At 38.4% G+C, this 21,590-nt stretch overlaps 1 protein-coding gene across 4 annotated transcripts in view; it reads left to right on the forward strand.

The window, feature by feature from the left end:
- The window catches only part of CREB5 (cAMP responsive element binding protein 5), a 238,013-nt gene that overhangs the window by 31,370 nt on the left and 185,053 nt on the right, over window positions 1-21,590 (forward strand). For all 4 annotated transcript variants that reach the window (XR_004748275.1, XM_035317994.1, XM_035317996.1 and 1 more), the window contains one exon: window positions 1,927-2,048. Coding sequence is in view for 3 of the 4 variants with exons in the window: in XM_035317994.1 (XP_035173885.1) it covers window positions 1,927-2,048 (122 nt within the window). In the remaining variant the exon portion in view is untranslated. The remainder of the gene's footprint in view (window positions 1-1,926; window positions 2,049-21,590) is intronic.

The raw sequence follows: 21,590 nt of genomic DNA on the forward strand, positions 1-21,590 counted from the left end.
ACAACTCTGGTGAAAATCTGCTGAGTTCAATGAGGTTACCCTAGAGATCAGTTTGGCAGCCCTTGCTTAGCGTACGGACCTGTGAAGTGCTGAGTGCCCTCAGTCCCCATCAACGTCAGCACTTCATTGACTTGGCTCCTTATGCTGAGTTTTTGTGAGAGTCTTGGAAAGTCTTGTATTTCTGACTCTGGTAATACAGTAGTCAGCTGTGAAAACTAATAGATAAATATGTGTGCATTCCCAAACACTTGAGATTTGTTTCTGTTATGCTCACAAGTATAATGTACAAGCCAAAAGAAATACACCAGAACTTTAACATTAAGGACTTGCTTTTAATGTTACATCAATATATTTCTGATGGAACATAAATGCAACCCAGTGTATTATCTCTTAGATTACTTAAGAAGGTCAAACCTGTAGGACTGTGCCTTCTACAGGTAGAAGTCAGCTCCACTTTGGTTTTGTAAGGGAGAAGACTGATCCCTTCCCCTCAGATTCCAAGTGGAAATTGCCTTTTCTTTTGTGTACATTCCTTTTGTGCTGCCTTCTCTTTAGTGTTTGCTGTGTGTTTCTATCCTGATCATGTAATTCTCATTGTGTCCCCTCTGTACTGGAACTTGACCAAGCTTAGCTAGGTGCAAAAAACTACTTTTTTTTTTTTTTTTTTTTTTCTTCCAGAACTCACTGAAGTGTGAAGCTTTCTTCTGAGATCAGAATTGGCCAAGTGTGGGCAATTGGGATTAGTGTGACAGAGTTTTCATTCTTTAAAGAATTAATTTCAAACAATAGGATAGTTGTCAATGACTATGCAGAAGACGGTTTTTGAAGACAGTCCATTTTTTCCATAAAATTAGGTATTACAAAGCATATTGAGCTACAATAAGAAACTAACATACAAGAGAAGGTTTGTTTGTTTTTTTGTTGTTGTTTGTTTGTTTGTTTGTTTTTTACTATAGGCTTGTTAATATAGTTCTGTACTGTAATTCTGGGGGAGATGAGGAAGCTGATGTGGAGTAGTGAAGATCTTGCCTCAGAATGAATAGAGTCGCCTCAGAGCTGGTCTTTGAAGAGTTGCTGGCTCCCAAGTTTAGGCTTGATTTTTCATTTCCTGGAGAAAGACTAGTTGAGGTCATCACTGGAGCAACAGTCCACAGGGCAGTTTAGCTCATCTGTCTTGCAGGTTTTTGAAAAGAAGGCCTAAAACCTTGTACCTTGAGTCCTTCCAGCTTGTGACTTTAAAGAGAATCTTATCCTTCCCTAAAATTCTTGAGAGGGAAAAAAATTCCTAGAGATGAAGGCATGCATTAAAAATCATTTTACTCCAGATCTCATAGTTTATAAATATTATCAACACTGTTAGGTAAAAAAATATACCTGGATGCTTCTTTGTGGTCAAGTTTTAGCTTTTAATTCCTTCAAAAATCATATTAGAAGCAGAACTTCATCATACCATGGCTAACTCCCCATGTGTCGTGGAGTATGTGCATGTTGGAGGTGGTTTCAAGCACTGAAGGCATTAACTAGTGCACATCTGCCACGGTTACCTGCCTGCTGTGGTGGAAATGTGCCTTATCATGCAGACTGTGCGTTGTTTTGCATGTACCTATTCCTGGAGGTTTATGCATAGTTAAATGACCATTTGCACATGTTAAGGATATACACTCGTGTGACATGCTCTGTGAAAATCTGGCCTGTTTTCTTTCTGGTTGAACGATGACTGCTGCCTGTTTTCAGACACTGCTGGCAAGCGTTGTCTGTCTGCAGTTCATAGTCAAACTTCAGTGCTGTGTGTTTTTTTTTTTAATGATGATGTGGTAGGAGTGGGATGGCATGAAGAGGTTAGCTAGAGCCTCTCTTCTTCTGGCAGACAGTTTCTCTTTCTTTTAAATGTTAAATATCAGTGATCATTTCTTTTCATATTCTCAGATCAGACTCCTACACCAACTCGCTTTCTGAAGAACTGTGAGGAAGTGGGCCTCTTCAATGATATCGATTGCTCCTTAGAGCACGAGTTTAGGAAGGCACAAGAAGAAGAGAACAACAAAAGGGTGAGTGTTAGCAGACTGAACCCTTCCTTCCCCTTAAGGACACAGTGAAAGCAAATACAGCTCTATTACCTGGTAGTAACCTTTCAGTTAGAAACTAGGTGGCACTCTAACTTGTGACATGCTTTTCAAACTATTGAAACAGTTGACAAAAGAAACCCCAAACCAACAACAACAACAAAAAAAAAACAGCATTAAACTTCTAAAAGTGTGTAACTGTGTTTGCCAGGGTTTGATTCCAAGTCTCTGCTTTTAAGTAAACTATAATAAAAACCACACACCTCTTGAGGGAGAGGCTTGGGAAAATTATATCACCTTTGAAGTGAGGATTGCAAACTTGCTGAAATACAGTGCAGGGAAATGTGGATTATGAGAAGGCATTTGCTTCAAAAAGTTGTTTTGCTCTTACCTCTGCAACAGAGTGGATCCCTGGACTTACTTGTAATTTTTACCAGCTTTATCATGTGTCTTTATTTGTCACAAAGGATTCGCGTTGAAGGGACAAACTTTAACTTGCAATTCCTAGTAGATAATGTATCCCATTTCCAATTAGTATTACATTACTCTCAGTATCTCTACGTTTAGGTTGAATTATATAGGCCACTTTGTGTGGGGTTAAGTAAGCTCACATGGCCAAAGATTGTTACGGTGTTTTGAGGGATCTTAATGAGCTGTTAAAACTTTCAGAGAATTGTGAAATGGCTTAATGCACTATAGATGTCAGTGAGAGGTAATGTGTGAAACTTCAGCTTTTCAAGTAAGCAAGTTCTGGTTGCTTCTGAGAACTAAAACAGGTAAGTCATGTGGGGCTTCCTAAAGGTGCATATTGCTTCCTTCTTCCTCCTTGCCATTCTTGAATTACCTGAAAAATGCCTCCCCTTCACAGTGTTCCCTTTTGTGCTTCTGTTTTCCCTTTTCCCATTTCTGCAGCTCTTGGGAAATCTTATGTGGTATGTCCCCTGCCACAGGAGTTCTCCAAGTATTGGATATTGTATTATTTGGATTAGTTCTCACAGTAAGCTCTATTTGTCTATCTTGAACATTAACCAGTACCATAGGCTAAAAGTAAGAAAAGAAGGCTACAAAGCAACTACGGTGCTAAAGCCAGAGGGCACTTCTTAGCTTGCCTCAGCATTATTTTGCCTTTCAAAGTGCCTGTGCCTCCAATTGCAAGTGTTTCCCATGTAAGTGCTGTTTCTTATGGCTGCTGTATTGTGTCTTTTGCTTTGTTTGTTCATGACTGCTGTCCAATTAAAAACTTATACATGTGAAATGTGTGAGCGTGGCTGCTAGGGATGGTGAAATCTGGAGATAGCAGCATTTTGGGATCTTGGATGTACTCTGATATCTACAAAGTGAAGGCACTAGAGGGCTTTTTGGAAGAAGTGATAAGGCTGATTGCTGAAATGCAGAAAGGGAGAGGCGGTATGTAGCAAAAATATGAGAAGGGAGTCTAGGAATGGTTTATTTGTGACTTATAAGAAGGGAGATTGGAAAAGATACAGAAGAAAAGGAGAGAGACTGTGACATAGCATTCTGAGCAAGGAAAAAGATAGTCCAAATATGAGAGTCCAAGTTTTGGTCACGGGTGGGGAAAATATCCAAGACTGACCTTTACAGCTTTACATGCAAGATGAATGTTGGGAAACAGTGATGTAATGAGATAAATGTATCTAATTTTAGATTTAATTTGTTAATCCTTTTGCTTCTTGTCTGCTGCCAGGGGGAGAATTGGCCAAAATTAAGGAGAACATTTCTGTGTTTTCCTACATCTTTAGTACTTATAATTTGCAAAGAGGATTCCTAAGTGGTTCTTTCTGCTTTGTTTTCAGGAGTACTAAATGTTATTTGTTTTCAGGAGTAAGAGATGAGCAGAAATCTACTGCTGTGGTATTATGTGCAACTAGCTGTAAATTACAAGATTTGATGTTGCAGAGTCCATTTCAGTTCACAAGAAGGTAGTTGTGCAATCTGATTAAAGTCTAGTCAAGGGCATCAAGTTACCTGATAATACCAGGTGTTGAGTGGCCTCTGGATGTCTTATTCTGCCCTCCTTCTACTAACCCCTGCAGCTGCCATTAGTGATCTCCAGGGAGCATGATGGGAAGAAGGAGAAATTATATATATACAAAGCTAGAGTCACACTGTCTTGTTAACCTGTAAAATTTGTTCTGTGTTTCCAACTACTCTGCTGTATGTTCATTCGTACATTACTGACTAAAAGATAGGAATCTGAAGCAGGCCCCAGAAGGGTTTACACAAATGCAAGAAACAAAGGCCACAACATAAAGGGACTCCTCTATAACTACTGCTAACAAAATACTTCTAACAGCCTGTATTCTGGAATAAGTGCAAAGTAGTGTTCTTGTAACAGATCTACCAGCACTGAGAGACCAATACTAGCAGCATGGAAGTCTTACTCGTGTCTCAGAAAATTCTTCCAAAAATATTTTTGGTCAGGTTAATTTCTTTGGACTCTGAAAGAAAGTTTTGTTTGTTTTAGAATATCACTGTGGCTTAGCACACAGCTTGACGCTGAAATCTTATAAGAGAAAAACACTTTTTTTTCCCCTCCTTGAGAGAGAAACTCAAAGAATACAGTCCAATTAGCTTTTCTTTCCCCCTTCTTTCTGTCTTTCCCTCTTCTTTCCCTCTTTCCCTCCTGGGAAGGGGGGGCCCACAGGTAATCCATGAGAAGTTGTTGTGATTAAGCTGGTTATGCAGACTGGTGACATTTCAAATTAGCTGTGACTTGTTGAATGCACAGTTCTAGGAACACAGTGTATGTACCTTTTATGGAAAGGTAGTGTTGAGGGGAAAGCAGTTACATTACTATCCTCGCTGTTTAACCTGGAAAAAATCACTATCATTCTGTCATGGTTGGTCATGTGTAAAGTGGGAGTAGTGTCTCTTTCTGCTTCCCATACTTGATATATCTTATCTATGAAGATTATAAGTTCATCCATCAAAGACCATCTCTTAAATTATACTTGGGTTAGCCTTTTTCTCGGGGACTGAACAGACTCAAGTAATAGTAATGATGAGGATCTCCAGGCCATGAACTGAAATGAGAAAAGTAAAGTTATAAATGGACATGAGATTGTCAGTTTGTTTTGGCTCCTCCATTGTCTATACCAGCAAATATTAGCAGGAAGTCTCTTCTCAAGAAAGGCCCACTCCCTGAATGCAAAGGATGCCGTAGATCAGAAATAAGCATATTGGTAATCATATGAGAGAGGCTTTTTGCATCCTCTTGATGACACTCTTCCTGACACAAGCATAATCTCAAATTCACCTCCAAAATTAATATAGATAAAAGCATACCTATACTATCTTTCCACATTCAAAAGTGTAAATATTAAAGCTCTCAAGAGCTTGAGGCAGGCAGAAGTTGACAGCTCTGCCTCAGACAAAATTTGCAACCCAAGTCAGCAAGGCAGGAAATGATAGCACCTTAGCCTGCTAACTGCAGGTTTTAAGTTTGCACTGCTCTGAGCATTAAGTACCCAAAACACTTGTGATGCATTTTACTTGCAAACACATGACCTTTGCTGCCACTGGATAGGCCCTCCTGTCACATCTTGTTTTTAGCATTAAGGTTGGGTCTGGTGGAATATTGTCAAGGATGGGAAGAGTCACGATTCATTTGTGAACTAATTGGACCTGATTCATTAAAATGCCTCTTGTCTGACCTCCCTACACGAAATGAGAATGTAAATGCACTCAGCATACCATGTAGAATACTACATACAGTAACATTTAGAAGTAGTGAGTTGAATATTTTCAATATGAAGACATTTTTAAAATCACATTCTGTTAATGTTAGAATTTGGATACATCATTTCCTCAGGCTTATCCTGCCATTTTGAAATCTTCTAATCTGCACTCAATGTTGCAAGATAATAAGTAAACTATGCAAATGAGGCAGGGAAACAACTACTCACAACAAGAGCTTGCTGATAATGTAGGCTGTTCACTGTCAGTAAGTCCTCAACATGGCTTAATGTTCCAGTTCTAGTTGACTGTCTCACTGTAGGTACCTTACAGCTAGAAAAGCACCAGAAAAATGAAGTAGTCCACTGAAGAGAAAAAGACAAATATGATGGTTGCAGAGGTTCACATGATTAATGTGCAGCACAGAGCCATGTTTCAAGAATATGTTTTATTTATTTATTTATTTTCTCTATTTTTATAGTAATGCAGGATAGGAGATCTGCAGATTGATTTCCTTCTAAGCATGAACTTGTGGTGTCAAAGCTGCAGTGTGCCAATGTAAAATGGTATAACTTGAGAGTGTGCCCTTCCTCAACAACGATCCTGTTAGCTTTGTTCTTCCCTTATAAATACACTGAAACCCCCAGTGGGCTGGTTGAGATGAAACAGAAGAATATTGTGCTGGTACTACACATTTCAGAGGCAAGTGCTCAGAAACAGCTGTATTTCACTCATGAAGTAATACAAACCAACAAACTCATAAGTCTGCTCCCAGAGCACTTTCGATTCTCATTGACTGATATTTTGTACAGTAGAAAAAAGCAAAGGCCTATGTTTAAATACTTCTAATTTCAATTATTTTTAAATTACGCAATCTTTAATGTACATGCATGTATTTATTTAAACACATAAGAATGCCCACACTTTTTTTTCAAGTCAAAGTTCCCTATGATTTCTTATTTTGTTCTTGAGATGATGTGATGGGTATGTTATAGCAGAAGAAAAATATGTCTAGAAGTGATTTATGTTAATACAGTAACTAAATGACAGGGTACTGTTGTTGTACTTGCAATAGCTTCAACCTGTTAATTTATCAATCACATAAACTGTTGTCAAGGTGATAGCTCAAAATTAGTATCATAGAATGTCCAAGTTGGAAGGGACCCACAAGGTTTATCAGGTCCAGCTCTGGGACCTCAAAGGACCACCCAAAAAAATCAAACTGTGTATCTGAGAGCATTGTCCAAATGCTTCTTGAACTCCAGCAGGCTCATTGCCATGACCACTGCCCTGGGAAGCCTGTCCCAGTGCCTGACCACCCTTTCAGTGAAGAACCTTTACCTAACATCCAGTCTGAAACTGCCCTGATGCAGCTCCATGATGTTCCCTTGGGTCCTGTTGCTGTCCCCAGAGAGCAGAGATCAGCTCCTGCTCCTCCGCTCCCCTCGTGAGGAAGTTGTAGACCACAATGAGGCCTCCCTTCAGCCTGCTTTTCGCCAGGTTGAACAATCCAAGTCACTTTAGCCAATACTCATACATCTTCTTCTCTAGACCCTTTACCATCTTTGTTGCTCTCCTTTGGACACTCTTTAACAGCTTTATGTTTTTCTTACACTGTGGTGCCCCAAACTGCACATAGTACTCAAGGTGAGGCTACACCAGCACAGAGTGAGGCAATCACTCCTCTTGACCAGCCAGCAATTCTGTCATACTTAATTCTTAAGTTCAAAGTCCAAAATATTACCCCATATTGAAAGATGGAAATATAATACTTCCCATACTTTAAATATAACATATGCTTTTCTGCAGATGTGAGCATCTTCATATCATTTATTCTGGGTGACATATTAAGGTACTGTGCAGATGCACTATCACCCTGTAACAGAAGTTTTCTAGTGGATTGTATTGAGTTTTCAAATGTGCTAATTTTGTCAGGTTAAATAGACTTACTGATCTGCTTTATGTGCTCACTGTTGGTTTATAATATCCCTTTTTTCTTAATTATTAACTTCTGCAATGTTTCTGTGGAGAAGGGAAATTCTTTCTCTTATCATCTAAGGAAGAAGAGATTTCAGAGAATGTTGTTTTTCCAGAGCTCCTTCATAGTGGGACACCAAGCTCCTGAAGAAATTGCAGACATGGAGTGATATTTCCATGGAGATATTTCCCCTCCACAGTTCTGCCAAGTAAGCAGCTTTCTGCGTCTTTTGCATCCTAAATATCTTTAGCAGTGTGGCCCCAAAAGATTGATAGACATCTTCAAAGGCATTTTGGTGTCTTGCTCTCACTGAAATAAAGCAGGAGTGAATCACTGAGCTACCATAAAGGATATGGACTCAAGTGACGTGCTAAAAATTGCACAGGAAGTCTGTGGCAGAGCCTCGGATTGATTCCATATCTCCTTAGCCTCAGCACAGGGCATCGCACAAACCATGTGTGTTAAAGATTTATCAGCTGTTGTTCAGTGATGCTAAAGACAGGAAGAATGCTCTCCTCCTCTCTCCAGATGGGCAGGCCTGCTGTATTTTAACTGCTTTTCTTAACTTGCAGAGCTCTCCTGGTAGACACGTGGTGATACGGTATATTTTACATGGAAATTCTGCAGTTGGCACTTTGGTCCACTGACTTTGAAAGTCTTGCTTTGAGCGTATATCTGCAGTTGAGGCACTTATTCCAGGCACTTTGTTATCATGTTGAACTGCTACAAAAGGGACAGATTCTGCACAACTGTGCAGAAAAAAAACTGTCAAGATTCATAACATGACCTTGCAAAAAATATTCAGAGGAATGGGCTTTAATTTAGGCTTGTTGCTCAGTATATCTTATCTTCTGCTGGCAGGCAGGTCTGTCTTACCTTCTTCTGTTGCAATGGACTGTGCTTGAATGGATTTATATATTTAGATTCTCATACTCTGAAGGAAGACCTGAATGTTTTTCCAGCAGTAAGTGACTATAGCATGCAGAAAGGCAATATTGGAGGGCATACGGTTTTGATTGAGCTAAACCTCCCTCGCTATAATCCTTCCATGTTCTTCTGAATTCCAGCTGATGAATCATCTTGCACAGCTCAGTCAGGACAGTCCACTTTCCTTCTGCTTTATATTGTCTCTGTCCCAAAGAAGTTGAGTCATCCTCCTGTAATGTTTGGGTTTTTGTTGTGTTTTGTATATTTTGGCTACCCCCAAAAAAGGAAATCTGCCTGATTTCATTCTGACATTTCCTTCACAACAACATTGCATACTTGTTGTGCATTTTGCCTTGGTCTTCCTATGAGTGTTTTTAATGGCACAGCTTTCTTGTTACCTGCTCAGATTTCAGCAGCATGGACTGGATGGCACATGATGAAGGGATAAACCTTCCTTGTAGTAGTGTTTTCGGTAATTCTGTCTCTTAGGTAAAGCCCCTAAATCTTGGCAATCTCTCTAGAGTGTACACTCTGCTATTAAACACAAACTCTGCTCCCCAGAGCTGAATTTTAAGTGGACTGCAGCATATATGGTTGGGTAGGTAATAAGATACTGCTGATATATTTCAGAGCAAGGTGCACTTTTACTTTATTTATGAAGATAGACATGCTGGTTGAGGGCTTAATCACAGCTGATAAATCATTTTAAGAAAGCCTATTAGAACCATATGCTTATTCTTTGTATTAATATGGTGTGTCTGTTTCTAGTCTAATAAGCCAGAGTCTCTTCCCCTTGCCCTTCCCCCTGCCTGGTGTGTGAACTATTTATCTGTTTAACTGATATCACTTGCCTGGGGGCATTTCTCTCTTTAAGAGGTATCATTAATAAAACAGGAGAGCAGAAGAGAGAGGAATTCTCACTCTCCAGAGCAAGCAAAGCTGCACAATTTTGGTCATCTTTGTTTAGATGGAATTCCAGAGCAAAGGTCCAAAAGCTGAGAACAGGAAACCTATCAATTAAAGGCTGGAGAACCATGGTATGGTCTTCACTCAGCATAAGGTTGTCATTTTGGCCCAGGTGGTTACAATCCCGGAGCCTGAGAGCTGTGAGGGGGTGGGTACACTGACATTTTGGTTACCTCACCTTTCCCTCCCTCAGCAAGGGCTGCTGCAGGAACAGGTTCTATGGCCATCTAATGAAATCCACATTGGCAAAGTTATTCTGTGCCAAGTTCTATTTATCATTAATTGGTGGGTTCACTTGCAGATCTTTCATATTATTTGCTGATTATACCCCTAAACATTTTATTATCTTGCCAAAATTTGGATGGTAATAATTTATTGATTTATTGTTTGTTTATAACTGTCTACTGTCTAAGTGAAGTGGACATAGAAGATTTCAAAACAGCAGCAAGTTCTTATGCTGACTGGGTTTCTTTCACATTTTGCACATGGCAGTCGTCTATTTATAAACCTCCGTAGGGACTCCTAAACCTTTACAGTTGGGTTCCTCCCACCACTTCAGCCCCTTTTCTCCCCTGCTCCCCCAAGGCAAGTCTTGTTTTTTTGGCATAAAGACAATGATGGTGATTGTTATATGGAGAAAATCCACACGCTATGAACTGTGGGTAAGGTTTTTTAATTTGTACCTCAAGCAAAATAAATTGGAAATTAGAGACATCCAGGAGAGTAAGGGTATTTTAACCATAAGAGATCTTGATCTGAGTTGCTAGTAGTCTACAGTGTTACAAAATGAGAAACTGAAAATTTGCTTTACACCAGTTGTGAGCACTCTTTAGCAGGACCATTTTCCAGTACTGTATGAAATTGTTGTATTTCTAAAAGCCACTGAACCTGACTGTTAAATATGAAGTACTTCAAAGTAACAAAAGAGGTAGTGGAGAAGAGAAAATTCAGAACAACCGAGAATGTGCCATAGTAGTTAATGAATGCTACAGTTGGATGTTATAACCTCATACATCTCTGGGGCAGTTCCATTGACTGTAATGGAAGCAAAATTTCTACCCTATTGCAGCTAGGCAAAGATATTAAGGAAAAAAGCCTTTGCTCAAAGGTGAGAAAAAAATCTCACGTCATGAAGAGATGTGAAGAATCTGGCTACTAGTTGATAGCCTAATAATACATAAGGGCCTTTTAAAAAGCATAATAGGGACCAAAAATGTACATTTTCACTACTTCCTTATTCCGTTTTCTCTAAGATGTTTCTTTACAGAAGTTTCCAAGTTCTGTCTGATCAGATAAATATCAGTTTACTTTCTTCCCTAATATGTGAGTAAATTGTTTGTGGCTTGGTTTGGTTCCTGGGAGGAGAACAGACATCGGTTTGCCATCTGAATGTACGTGTCAAAGTGCAGACCTGCCAGCGAGTCTAGGGCTGGGTGGGGAGAGACACAGGGAGAATGAACTCAGTGTTACAAACAGTCTCTTTTGAATTTCTACAACCTATTAGTCACAGCAAGCTGCCCTTATTGATTTTGGTAAGAGAGGTCACTTTTAATCCTCTAAAGTGGAGAGAGCTGCATGCACTCTCTATAGCATGACATTAAAATTGACACAGCTCTGCATCACTTCTATGAAAATGCCCTAAACCTAGATGGATTATGGCCTTGCCTTTCAACGGTTACAAACTGCTAGGCAGAACATGCTAACCTAGAATTGGTATAAAAGCTTCAAAATACTTGACAAGGAAAGCACAACCAAAAAAAAAAAAAAAAAAAAAAAAGCTGAGAAAATATGAGCAGCCTAAAAGGCTGCCCTGCAGAAATAGGCTACTTGTCCTAAGAAAATTTAATTTCTTTTTTTTTTTTTTTTTTAAAATACAGAGGAGTTGAGATTATCATATAAAAGAATAAACAAAAGCTGCTCTTATTCTATGATTATGAGGAAAACTTACTCTAGTTGATGGCCCTTGCTAGTTTTGTTTATGTTCTTTAACTAACTAAATCTTTGAATACAATCAGAGTAGTCCCATTCAAATCTTAAGTGTGCCTCAAAATAAACAGCAGAGGTGAACTCTCAGCAGTTTTCTTTTCATCTTTCTTATTCCTGTCCTGACCCTTTTTTCCTGCGTAGTGATCATTTGTGGCATACCGTTATTAAGAGAAATCTTCCTGAGGGAAAAATGTGCTCAGTGAGGACAGGAAAATTGTTGTGATCCCAGAGAAGTATTTTTTTTTCCTTTGGAATTCTGGAAAAGGACAACTGTCCAAAATAATTTTATGCCAGATGTTATTTTTTTGCCAGATGTCTTTTTTTTTTTTTAAGGTTTTAATGACTTTTTGAGTCTCAGTAAAGGTATACAATGTAATGTTTAGGGAAACACATTGCCTGGTCATGTAAGCCTATTATTCTCCCTTTTCATTAGATATGACTTTTTTTTTTTTTTTTTTCTTTAATCCATTTCACCATAGCAGGGGAAAATTATGATTTTATTCATATTCTCCAACAGCTAACTGCAGTTGGTATTTTGTGCTGTGCCTCATTTTTCTAAAGGGAACCGTTACTGACACCAGCTGAAAAAAGCTGGAGTTCAGATAAAACTACTGAAGTTACAATTACAACACCAATCATATTCTGCATCTGTCTCTACCTCCCTCTCCCTCCAAAAAACCTATGAGGTGGGTTAAGGCTGATGAGACCCTGTTCACCAATTAAGAAGCACAGACTCAAGGCTACTTGCTTCTTATTAAAAGTTAGAAATTCCCTTTATAAAAAAGAGATATCTATAAGAGGATCTTCTATAAAATAATAGAAATAATAAAAAGGAACAATGGCATGCTTTAAATCATATAGACTGTAAATGTAATGTGTGTGATGACTGAGGTGCTTGACTTCCATGCCACAGCACCTTTCACTAGGCTGACAGTACTCTACAGTTGTTAGCTAAGTAGGTCTCTCATCTCCTTTTCAACAGAGATTAAAGCATGTGTGTGCCTATGTCTGCAGTGTGCCTTCCCCTCCTACATTGAGAGATTTGCTTTTTTCCTCATCTTCCCTCGTTTGAGGGGAGTTTTTGGTATTTTCTCCCTGCTGTAGGCACAGAAAGGGAACTGGCTTTTGGCTTCGCCACTCTCACTGAGAAGTGGCACAGCAGCAGCACCACTGGAAGAAAGGTGAAAACTGCTGATCTTGTGTGTTTTGATCTGGCAGTTCTTATTTATTTATTTATTTATTTATTTATTTCACCCCTGCCCTAATTTTTCTCTTCCTAGCAATGGAGAAATTAAAATAAAAAATGTTGCCAATTCCTCCTTCCTTGTGTTGAAAGAGTCTGATCTTGGGGTCCTCCCTAATGTCCTAACACTGTATGGAGTAGGGGAGGAACATTCACACTGAAGGAGAGGAAAAGCAATGCCAGTCAGACATGGAGAGAGCTAAGAGATGTTATGAGGCTGTACAGGGAAAAGAGAAAGATGAATGAATGAAAAAAGGAAGGAACAGCACTCGCACTAGGCAGACACTAAAAAGGCATTACTTAGTTTTCAGAGAAGTAGGGTGTTAAAATAGTGCTGTGGTTTGGATAAGCAGAGAGAGAAGAATGTGAAAAGTATAATTCTCCTCTTCTCCATCGAAATAATTTATTTAAGGATGAATTTGGTGAAAGAAATTTTGCTTCATGGACATTGAGTCAGTGTATCCTCTTAATGTTGAATTTAGATGTCGAGATGCAGCTGTACAAGAAGAGAGAAGGAGATGCTCAATTGGTGATGGGTATTAGAATATTTTTCTTCTGGAAAGGATGAGGGGCTTAAGACTGAGCCTGGATGCTATTGTTTCTGCTTTCAGTCATCTTTATAAAATATTTTTCTTTCCTCACAGTCTTGTTTTATGTCTGAAATCTTTGTCGCATGGGATGTATGTATCTATGTAAGGCCCATTTCTCTAATGAAAAGTAGTTACCGTAGTTTTCTCCCAGTTATATTTTTGTTCCAATACTGTAAACTCATGCAAATGTAAATGCCAACATACACATTTCAGGACAACTAGGAAAACTACTAAGTTTGTTACACCTCCACACATAAGTTCATATTTTGTGGATTATTTTTTGGCCTGAAACTTTTTCAGGTACGCTTCTCCTACCCCAGTTTCTTTTCTTTGCTTCATCCATCTCAGCCAGTTAAATGTGTATATAAACGCTTTTCTGAAATGGAGCCAAAGACCATGTGCTTCAATAGTTCTTAAGCATGTGTTTAACTTCAAGCATGTGTGTAGGGGTTTGTTGAATAGAGATAGTTAGCTGAACCAGGGCTTCCCAATGTTAGGATTTCAATCCTCTGTTTTAATGTATCTTTATACATATACATATAGCCTCCCATGGACTATAGGTAGCTATTGTTACTTGAGTCCTGCAGGTGAAGAAAGTTGCAGTTTGGTTGACAACTATTTATGGTAAAAATAATCTTTTGGCTACCCTGCTATTACAACTATTTTTTTTTTTTACTTCCTCCTAATAACTAACTTGATTATGTTCCATGAATGGAAATAATGATTGGAATTTCAAGTTATGTTTAGAAACTTATTTATTTCTCTGGAGGAATAAAAATGACTTGCTACTTAAAAACAAACAAACAAATGAAAAACTATAAGAATTTTTTGAGATTTCTTTATTTTCTAACAAAACTTGGTAACAAGGTGGTAGTATATATGTACCATTATTGACCAAATTAACACGAAGAACATATCCAGTCGTCTGGATACATAAATTTTTGTGACTTCTTGAGAAAGTACTTTTAAAGTACAGTAAAATGAAATTAAAATCCCAATGACTTTTTCATTCACTTGCATCCTTCTGTGTGCAAATGGGGTAAGCCAACTGCACCATGGTTTTTTGGTTTTTCTCCATCCAGGATCAGAGGTAGCATGGGGTGGAAAGTAGATTCCATGGAGCAGGTGATGCCTCTGTTGGAAGATGCAGGGGAGGAGAGAAAGGCAGTGATGGAAATGTTCCTTTCAAAATAATTCTTAGTAAACTGTTAGTGATGAGGTAGTCAAATGGGCTTCCTGATGACAGTTTGAGTCATCAAACAAACAAACAAACAAAAACACCCACATTTTACTATTGTAGTTGAATCGCTTAGTAGTGTTTCACAACAAAGTGCACTTCCCTTGTTTTTATGTAAGGTGGTAAGACTTAAAAATATAATTGGGCTTTCTCTCTCTTTTCTTGCTGCTTTTCAATATTCACTTCCTCACATTCCATCTTCAAAACAGCTAATCCGTATCCCCTTCTTCTTGAATAGCATTATCCTGACAACACAGCAGTGAAAAGAACCAAGACTGCAGGACTTCTAACAATGCCGGAGGGCCCCAGGAGCAGGAATGCCCTGAAAAAAATGTGCTCCCATCCAGCTGCCCTTCATATTGTTGTCTCCCTATCCAATTTACTAGAGAATTTCCCACTGGCTCTTGGCTCGTTCCCAAATGAGAATGTAATCTTTTAAAGATTACACTGCATAATGGAGGGACAAGGAGCTCTTTATTAACTGGGATGGGGAGTCACTTGCTATTAGGAAAGGGAGAGGGATGGACTGTAGCAGTGTTTTGTGAGCTCTGCTTTCTGCCCCTTCTTGTCTCCGCTGTGATAGGATGGCAGGTTGGGAGGGGGAAACAACTGCAGCTGCATAGTAAGGAAAAAATAATTGAATGTAGGTTATGATTATGGCAATTGCTTTTATAATGTTAGGGATTATGCCATAGCTCTTATATTGCCAACAGGATTAAATAACTAACTGAATGCCACAGCATTTTTTAAATAATAAAAAATTATTTGCTTGTTTTGAATTTGATGTATTTAAAGACTATTAATACAGTGTGAAAGAACCGAGAAACTAAGGAACCTGAAGTGTTGCCTGTATACATATTGTTTGGCTCAGATTCTTGTCACCGTGACTTCAATGAGCTGTGCCAGCTAGACACCCTCACCTCCCTTTCACCATGTAAAGCCATGTGATACTCTGATCATTTTCAATGCTCCCTCTCTCCCCTATCAAGCACAGAAGCTTCCACTACTTATAATTAATAAAGAGATAATCAAAAGTTATATTTGCAGTGGAAAATTTTAAAAACTTCACAAGGGCACCACATTCTGCTCATTTAAAGCTACTGAACAGATTGGAAAGCTTCAGCAGCAAAGCATTTTCATACTGTGCTCTCCTTTTACTATGTACTGTACACATACATAAGATAAGGTAACGTTAAGTCACTTCTAATATGAGCTGAGTTTTGCTGAATTTGGTGGAGTCTGCACAGGGTGATTTCTGCCTGTATTCACAGAAAGGTCATAGATGAGTCCGTCACATAGTACAGATATAGCCTCATATAGACTGTTCATGGTAGGAATATAAGCTAAGTTAATTATGCAGGAAGAGCAGTTTCCTTTTGTTCATCATCTGGAAAATGAGTAGAAAATTAAATTTTGGAGAGTTCAGAAATATATCACGTGTTGATCATTAACAGAATATTAACTGGCTTCATGGAGGAGCCAGCATTCTGATTCTGAAGAGAAATGCAGGTGAACTGTATAATTCTATAAATACTTGTGATAATTTATACTTGTGATAATTTTTTATTATTTTTTATACATTATGCACTGAATGGTATCTTTCATTGTATGTACACCTAAGTCTTATCACACTATTGTGCTGTATGAAAATACCTACTACTACAAAAAGCCATTGGATATGTTGGGAAAGACTATATGTACATTTGTAAGTCAACCATTCCTTCTTCATTTTCTTTTGAAGAACTGGAATTATGGATTACAAATTGAAGTCCAACAGAAAGAGTTTTGTTTGTTTGTTTGTTTGTTTGTTTTCAGGATATGAAACCCCTGAATGGCAGACTATACCTTGTTTTTTCTTCTCTCCCTCTCCCCTCCATCTTTAGCATACAGAAAAAGAAGCAAATCTGATTTAAGAATGTTCTTATGCTGAATCCTTGTCTCACAGGTTGTAGATCTGACTACTACCATATACAATTTTTTTGACTCCATGACACAGACTATTGCTTTCTGGCCTTGCTATTCATACAAGATTAAAAAAAAATAATAATAAAATAAAAATAAAAATAAAAACATTTTAGGTTTGCATTTAAGATGCTCTCAGTTACCTTCTGTGAGGTACCAAAGTTACTCTGTTACCAAAGTGCACTGGGCACTTTGCAAATTTTAAGAAGTTGGATTCATAATTTCCCTGTGGTCTCTAACTAGGCTTGCAAAGTTATATCTCTATTCCCTAATGGCAAAACATGTTTTAGGCTATCTTTCCATTTCCTCCCTTGTTTTATATCACTTTTGGATACAGTTCTTACGTTTCAAGTGAAACATCCTGTATTAATCTCTCCTATAAGGGATTTTTAGTTTTATCACTTTTGCACTAGGTCCTCACTGATAGGAACAGTTGCGCAAGGAATCAACTTGTTTTCTTATGTCTCCTAAGCCCTGGCATCTTATTAATTCTTTGGTTGCTGTCTTCTTTTAGAATGAAGATGAAGAGCCCGAGGTCAGTACGGGCTTAATGCATATCTGCCAGTATGTTGCAAAATGCTAAATCCACATAGCAACATATGGGCCCAACAGGCAAGTGTTACATTTCACAGACTGTGTGGAGGGAATCATAACCCATGGAAAGGGTCAGACCCGAGGGCCACACTTCAAGCTGTCAAAGTAGTTTCATCAGTTCTTGCTCTTCATCGGCTTTCCTGACCTCTATGTACCATGTGCTTAAACACCGTAAAAGTCCCTATCAGAATATGGCTCAGCGCATTAAATTCAGGCGGTAGTGCAATGTGATCTGCTTGAAATTTCTAAAGTCAGTGATGCAGATTTGTATGCACTTCTGTATGTGCCCTCTCACTATTAATAGGTAATAAAACACTAACATTTTATCATGGTGGGAGCTTATTTTGGGGTGTGTGACCTCGTATTTACTGTCATAAAGACACAGGTGTAACATTTTTCAAGTTATATGAGAAGTACTGTAATACCACCTAGATACTGGTGTGTTCAGGAGCTCTTACAGAACAGTTTAGGTGGTTTTCTTGATGATGTGGATGCTAGAACATTAACAGGATTGAAAATAATTATTTTTTAATTTATTTTCTAAAAACATCTTGCTGGACTTTTTACTGGAAATTTCTGTAAGAACTTCTCATAAGCTAGGTTTGGAAGCTTTTTTTTTTTTTTTTTTTTTTTTTCTCTTACACTGTAACTTCACTATAACCATTTTTTAACAGTTTTATTTTTATTTTTTTTCCTTTTTGTGTATAAGTTTTTATGTAAGTTGATGTCGAAATCAGTTTTAAACCCACAACTGGAACTTTTATTTACTAAGTTATTTAGCTTTCAGTTTAACCTGGCCCAAGACTGTATACATATGAGATAAAGTAGCCCAAAAAGATAACTTCTTTTGGCTTCTCTGATGTTCAGCTGGTAACACAAATACTCTTAGCTTGCCCTAAATATGAAGGAGAATGTGTTTGCTTAAGCCATCTTTACAGAGGAAGGGGGAAAAACATATTATGGTCAGTTACTATGGTTTACTTCATGGACAGTGGCTTATTAAACTGCTGTGAGTCAATTGTTTTTGATAGTCTGTTTATCATGTCTCAATTGAAACATGCTAGGGAAGCTTCTGATCTTTCCAGCAGTTAGAAGAACCAGATCTCATGAGTTTTTCTCATGATGCAGTAGGGACTGTAAACTGCTTTCATGAAGTATGTATTTGCCACGTGTTTTGATTCCATCTTTTAATAATACTGTGGCGTATATAACTCCTAACTGATGAGCCTTATTTTTACACTGAATTGTTTCAGCTGGATGACATTTTGTGTTGCTTTAAAACAATACGTATTTTTGTAATACATGACAATAACATAGAAAACGTATTGCAGTTCCTTTCATTATTTTGTTGCTTGATATAGTGACATGGCACTGGTGTCTAGCAAGCAAATGCATTCCTGCGGTGTTTTCAAAAGCATATGAGAAACCATATGTCTTCATAGGAAAGCAGCTGTTAGCAAGCATATGCTTTGTTAGATAGAGTGACAGTTATTAAAAGAGCAAGGTATGACCATGGCTTGTCTTTTAAGTTGAATAAAACTGGCAATAAGCATCGCTTTGAATGTGTGCAGTGGTGCTGCTTGTAGATACTGCCATGTAGAGTTGTAACTGGAAGGAGAAAGAGATTAACGTTCATAGTCTGCAGCTTGGAAGAGACAATATAAATCTCTGTCCTGCTTTGAGCTGTGAATGCCTCTGTAGGAGTTATAGTAACAGACAAATTAGCATAATGTAATTGGCTGGCAAGGTCAGCCCCTCTCCAGGAGCATTAGCAATGTTTACTGCAAGAAGAGACAGACCAAGTATTGTAGGGTAGTACGTTGTCTGTCCTTTTTGAAGGAAGAATAATCATTTGGACTCCTACATCACAGACTGTTTAACCATATCTTATTAAAATTCAAGCTATCATATTTCTGCCTTAAAGCAAATCATCTAGAAGAACAACAAAGAATATTCTGTACTATCACACAAATCTTCATTCTTTATTTATTTTTTTATTTTTTTACTTTGAACATTGTTGAGTTTACATCTCTCTTTTTTCTCTCTCTCTAATGAATAGTTTGTCTCTGAATAACAAACTAACATAAGCATCCCTGCCAATACATAATAAATCTTGCTGGTAGGATTAAAGTTTATGGTCTTACTGTATAGGGCATAATTAGTAAATCCAGACAAACTCATCAGCTTTCTTATTTGGATTTTTTGAAAGCATGAAACTAGGCAAAATTCTGGGCCAGCACAAGCAATCCAGCTTCAGCTTTGCAAACCCTTTCACAACTGTATGTTAGACACAGCAGTTGGTGCCCCACGATTTAAAGGAGACCTTGTGCTGAGTCACAAACAGCACTGCCTTTTTAGCTTTTGATCTCAAATCTGGTAATTTGTGCCAAGTATTTGAAAAGAATTCAGGCATTCTGTTTTGAGATATTTGGGAAATGACTCTTGGAATATCACTTAGAGGTTGCACTGCATTTTCCTGTATGCTAATTACCAGGAATACTGAAGGTTATTCTATTTAATACCTATCTTCGGGTTAAGTTTTTAAAATACTGTCTGTGACCAGGAGTTGCCACAGTAATTTTCCTAGAGAGCTGGCAGACAGTATGAACATACATAGAATCACCTTCAGAGTGCTCTCTTACTGGAAAACCTATTTCCTTGTTCTGAGACAGTGTGATCTAATGGATTTCCAGAGCACAGACCTTTCCATGGTCTTAGATGATGAAGAAAAACCCAGCAACAATTCCTGGACTCCACAACAGTTGTGCTTTTTGTCCTGAATAGTAATAACTTCCAACCTTACATTGGTTAGGTGGGTTTACAACGTGCAGGATTGTTACTGTGTTCCAGAGTAAGACACTCTTCTTTAATGCCAGTACACACTTGGGAATGGTGGCATGGTGTTACTCATTCCAGTCTGCCTTTCCTGACTCTTTCCTCTGTCCCTCAACTTTCAGGTATTGAGTCACTTTGGTTGTAAGCATCCCATTGACATTCTCTTTGTAGGCAAAAGCTGCTACGTGGAGGAGAGCATTCTGGGAAAATAACATTTCTCCACGTGCACCAAGCTTGCTCCTCAAGGACGCATTATTGCCCAATTTCTTTCACGGCTCAGCTGAAACTCTTGCTTTCCATTGCCTGTGTTTTGCCTCCTTTGATAATGCTGTCTGTCCATCTGGATTACATTGTTATGTGAGGACTGGCTGTATTTTACTTAGGAAAGTAAAGGAAAATGAACATTATGGCTCTTCAGGTGGAGTGAGTCCTCACCCAAGCATTTCAGAAGTGTGTGGTTCTCTAAAGGAACTGTATGTAATTTCCCCAGGATGGCTCCACACAGCATTTAATTAGTGTGACTGGAAGCATGTACATCTGGATGATTGTCTGGTAGCATTATCCAATATAGTGCAGATTGTTTGCTGTTCTCTCCATTACTCCAGTCAGAAAAGAAGATGAGCAAAACGTGGTGGATTTGAGAATCCACCCCCTCCACTACCACCACCAAATAATCTCAGTAAGGTTTTTAGCTTAACCTTTCTAAAAGAACTTTTGATTTTTAGCACCCAGATTTGGTTGTACAATCAGAAGTGCTTTAATTAGATACAGTTTTCTGCAGATGATCTCTCCTTGTCTGAAGAATAGATCCTGCAATGCTCTCCGGACTTGACCATGTGGCATTGCTTTTGCGAATTTCTGTCATTCTCTGCTTTCCTGTTTCTGGTCATCAAAGAGCTGTTCTTTTGCCTTGATGTTTTGCTTAGGTATTCATAATATACCTCTTTTCTGAATTGGTTGCAAGTATCTGAGTTATGATCTTGTCATTTCTATGAAGCTGGAATTCAAATGCATGCTACTTTAAAGTCCTGTGGAGGTGTGTGTGTGTTTTGTTGTTTGTTGTTGTTGTTGTTTTATTTTCTCAAAAACCCTTTCTGCTCTGCAACTCTGCTGTATTATATTGCCTTTCTAGGTATGTTGTTTTGTCTCTAAGAGCTGTTCTCTTCTTGTCACTTCCAAATGCTCTGTAGTTGTTGAAGATTCTCATCCTGTTTCAGATGTAAGACAGAAGAGTGTAAAATAATTTGCTCAAAGTTATGCAGCAAATCTTTATTAGAATGAGAAGTGTTGCTCTGTAGTTCTCAGTGTACCTGATAGGCACAGCACCTTTGGAGCCCAGAGTTATATTTCCGATCTCTTTCTGTTGTCCTGAGAAGCTGTATTTCCAACCCCACACCACATTGCTTACCAAGCTTTTTTCCTGTTTTCAGTAGCCCTTCTCTCAGCAATCCCCAGCAAGACAAAAGCTGCATGCCTGTCTGTGGACAATCAACCCTATTGCTTGCAGCACTCC

Source organism: Oxyura jamaicensis, chromosome 2 (genome assembly GCF_011077185.1).
Source record: "Oxyura jamaicensis isolate SHBP4307 breed ruddy duck chromosome 2, BPBGC_Ojam_1.0, whole genome shotgun sequence".
NCBI lineage: Eukaryota > Metazoa > Chordata > Aves > Anseriformes > Anatidae > Oxyura > Oxyura jamaicensis.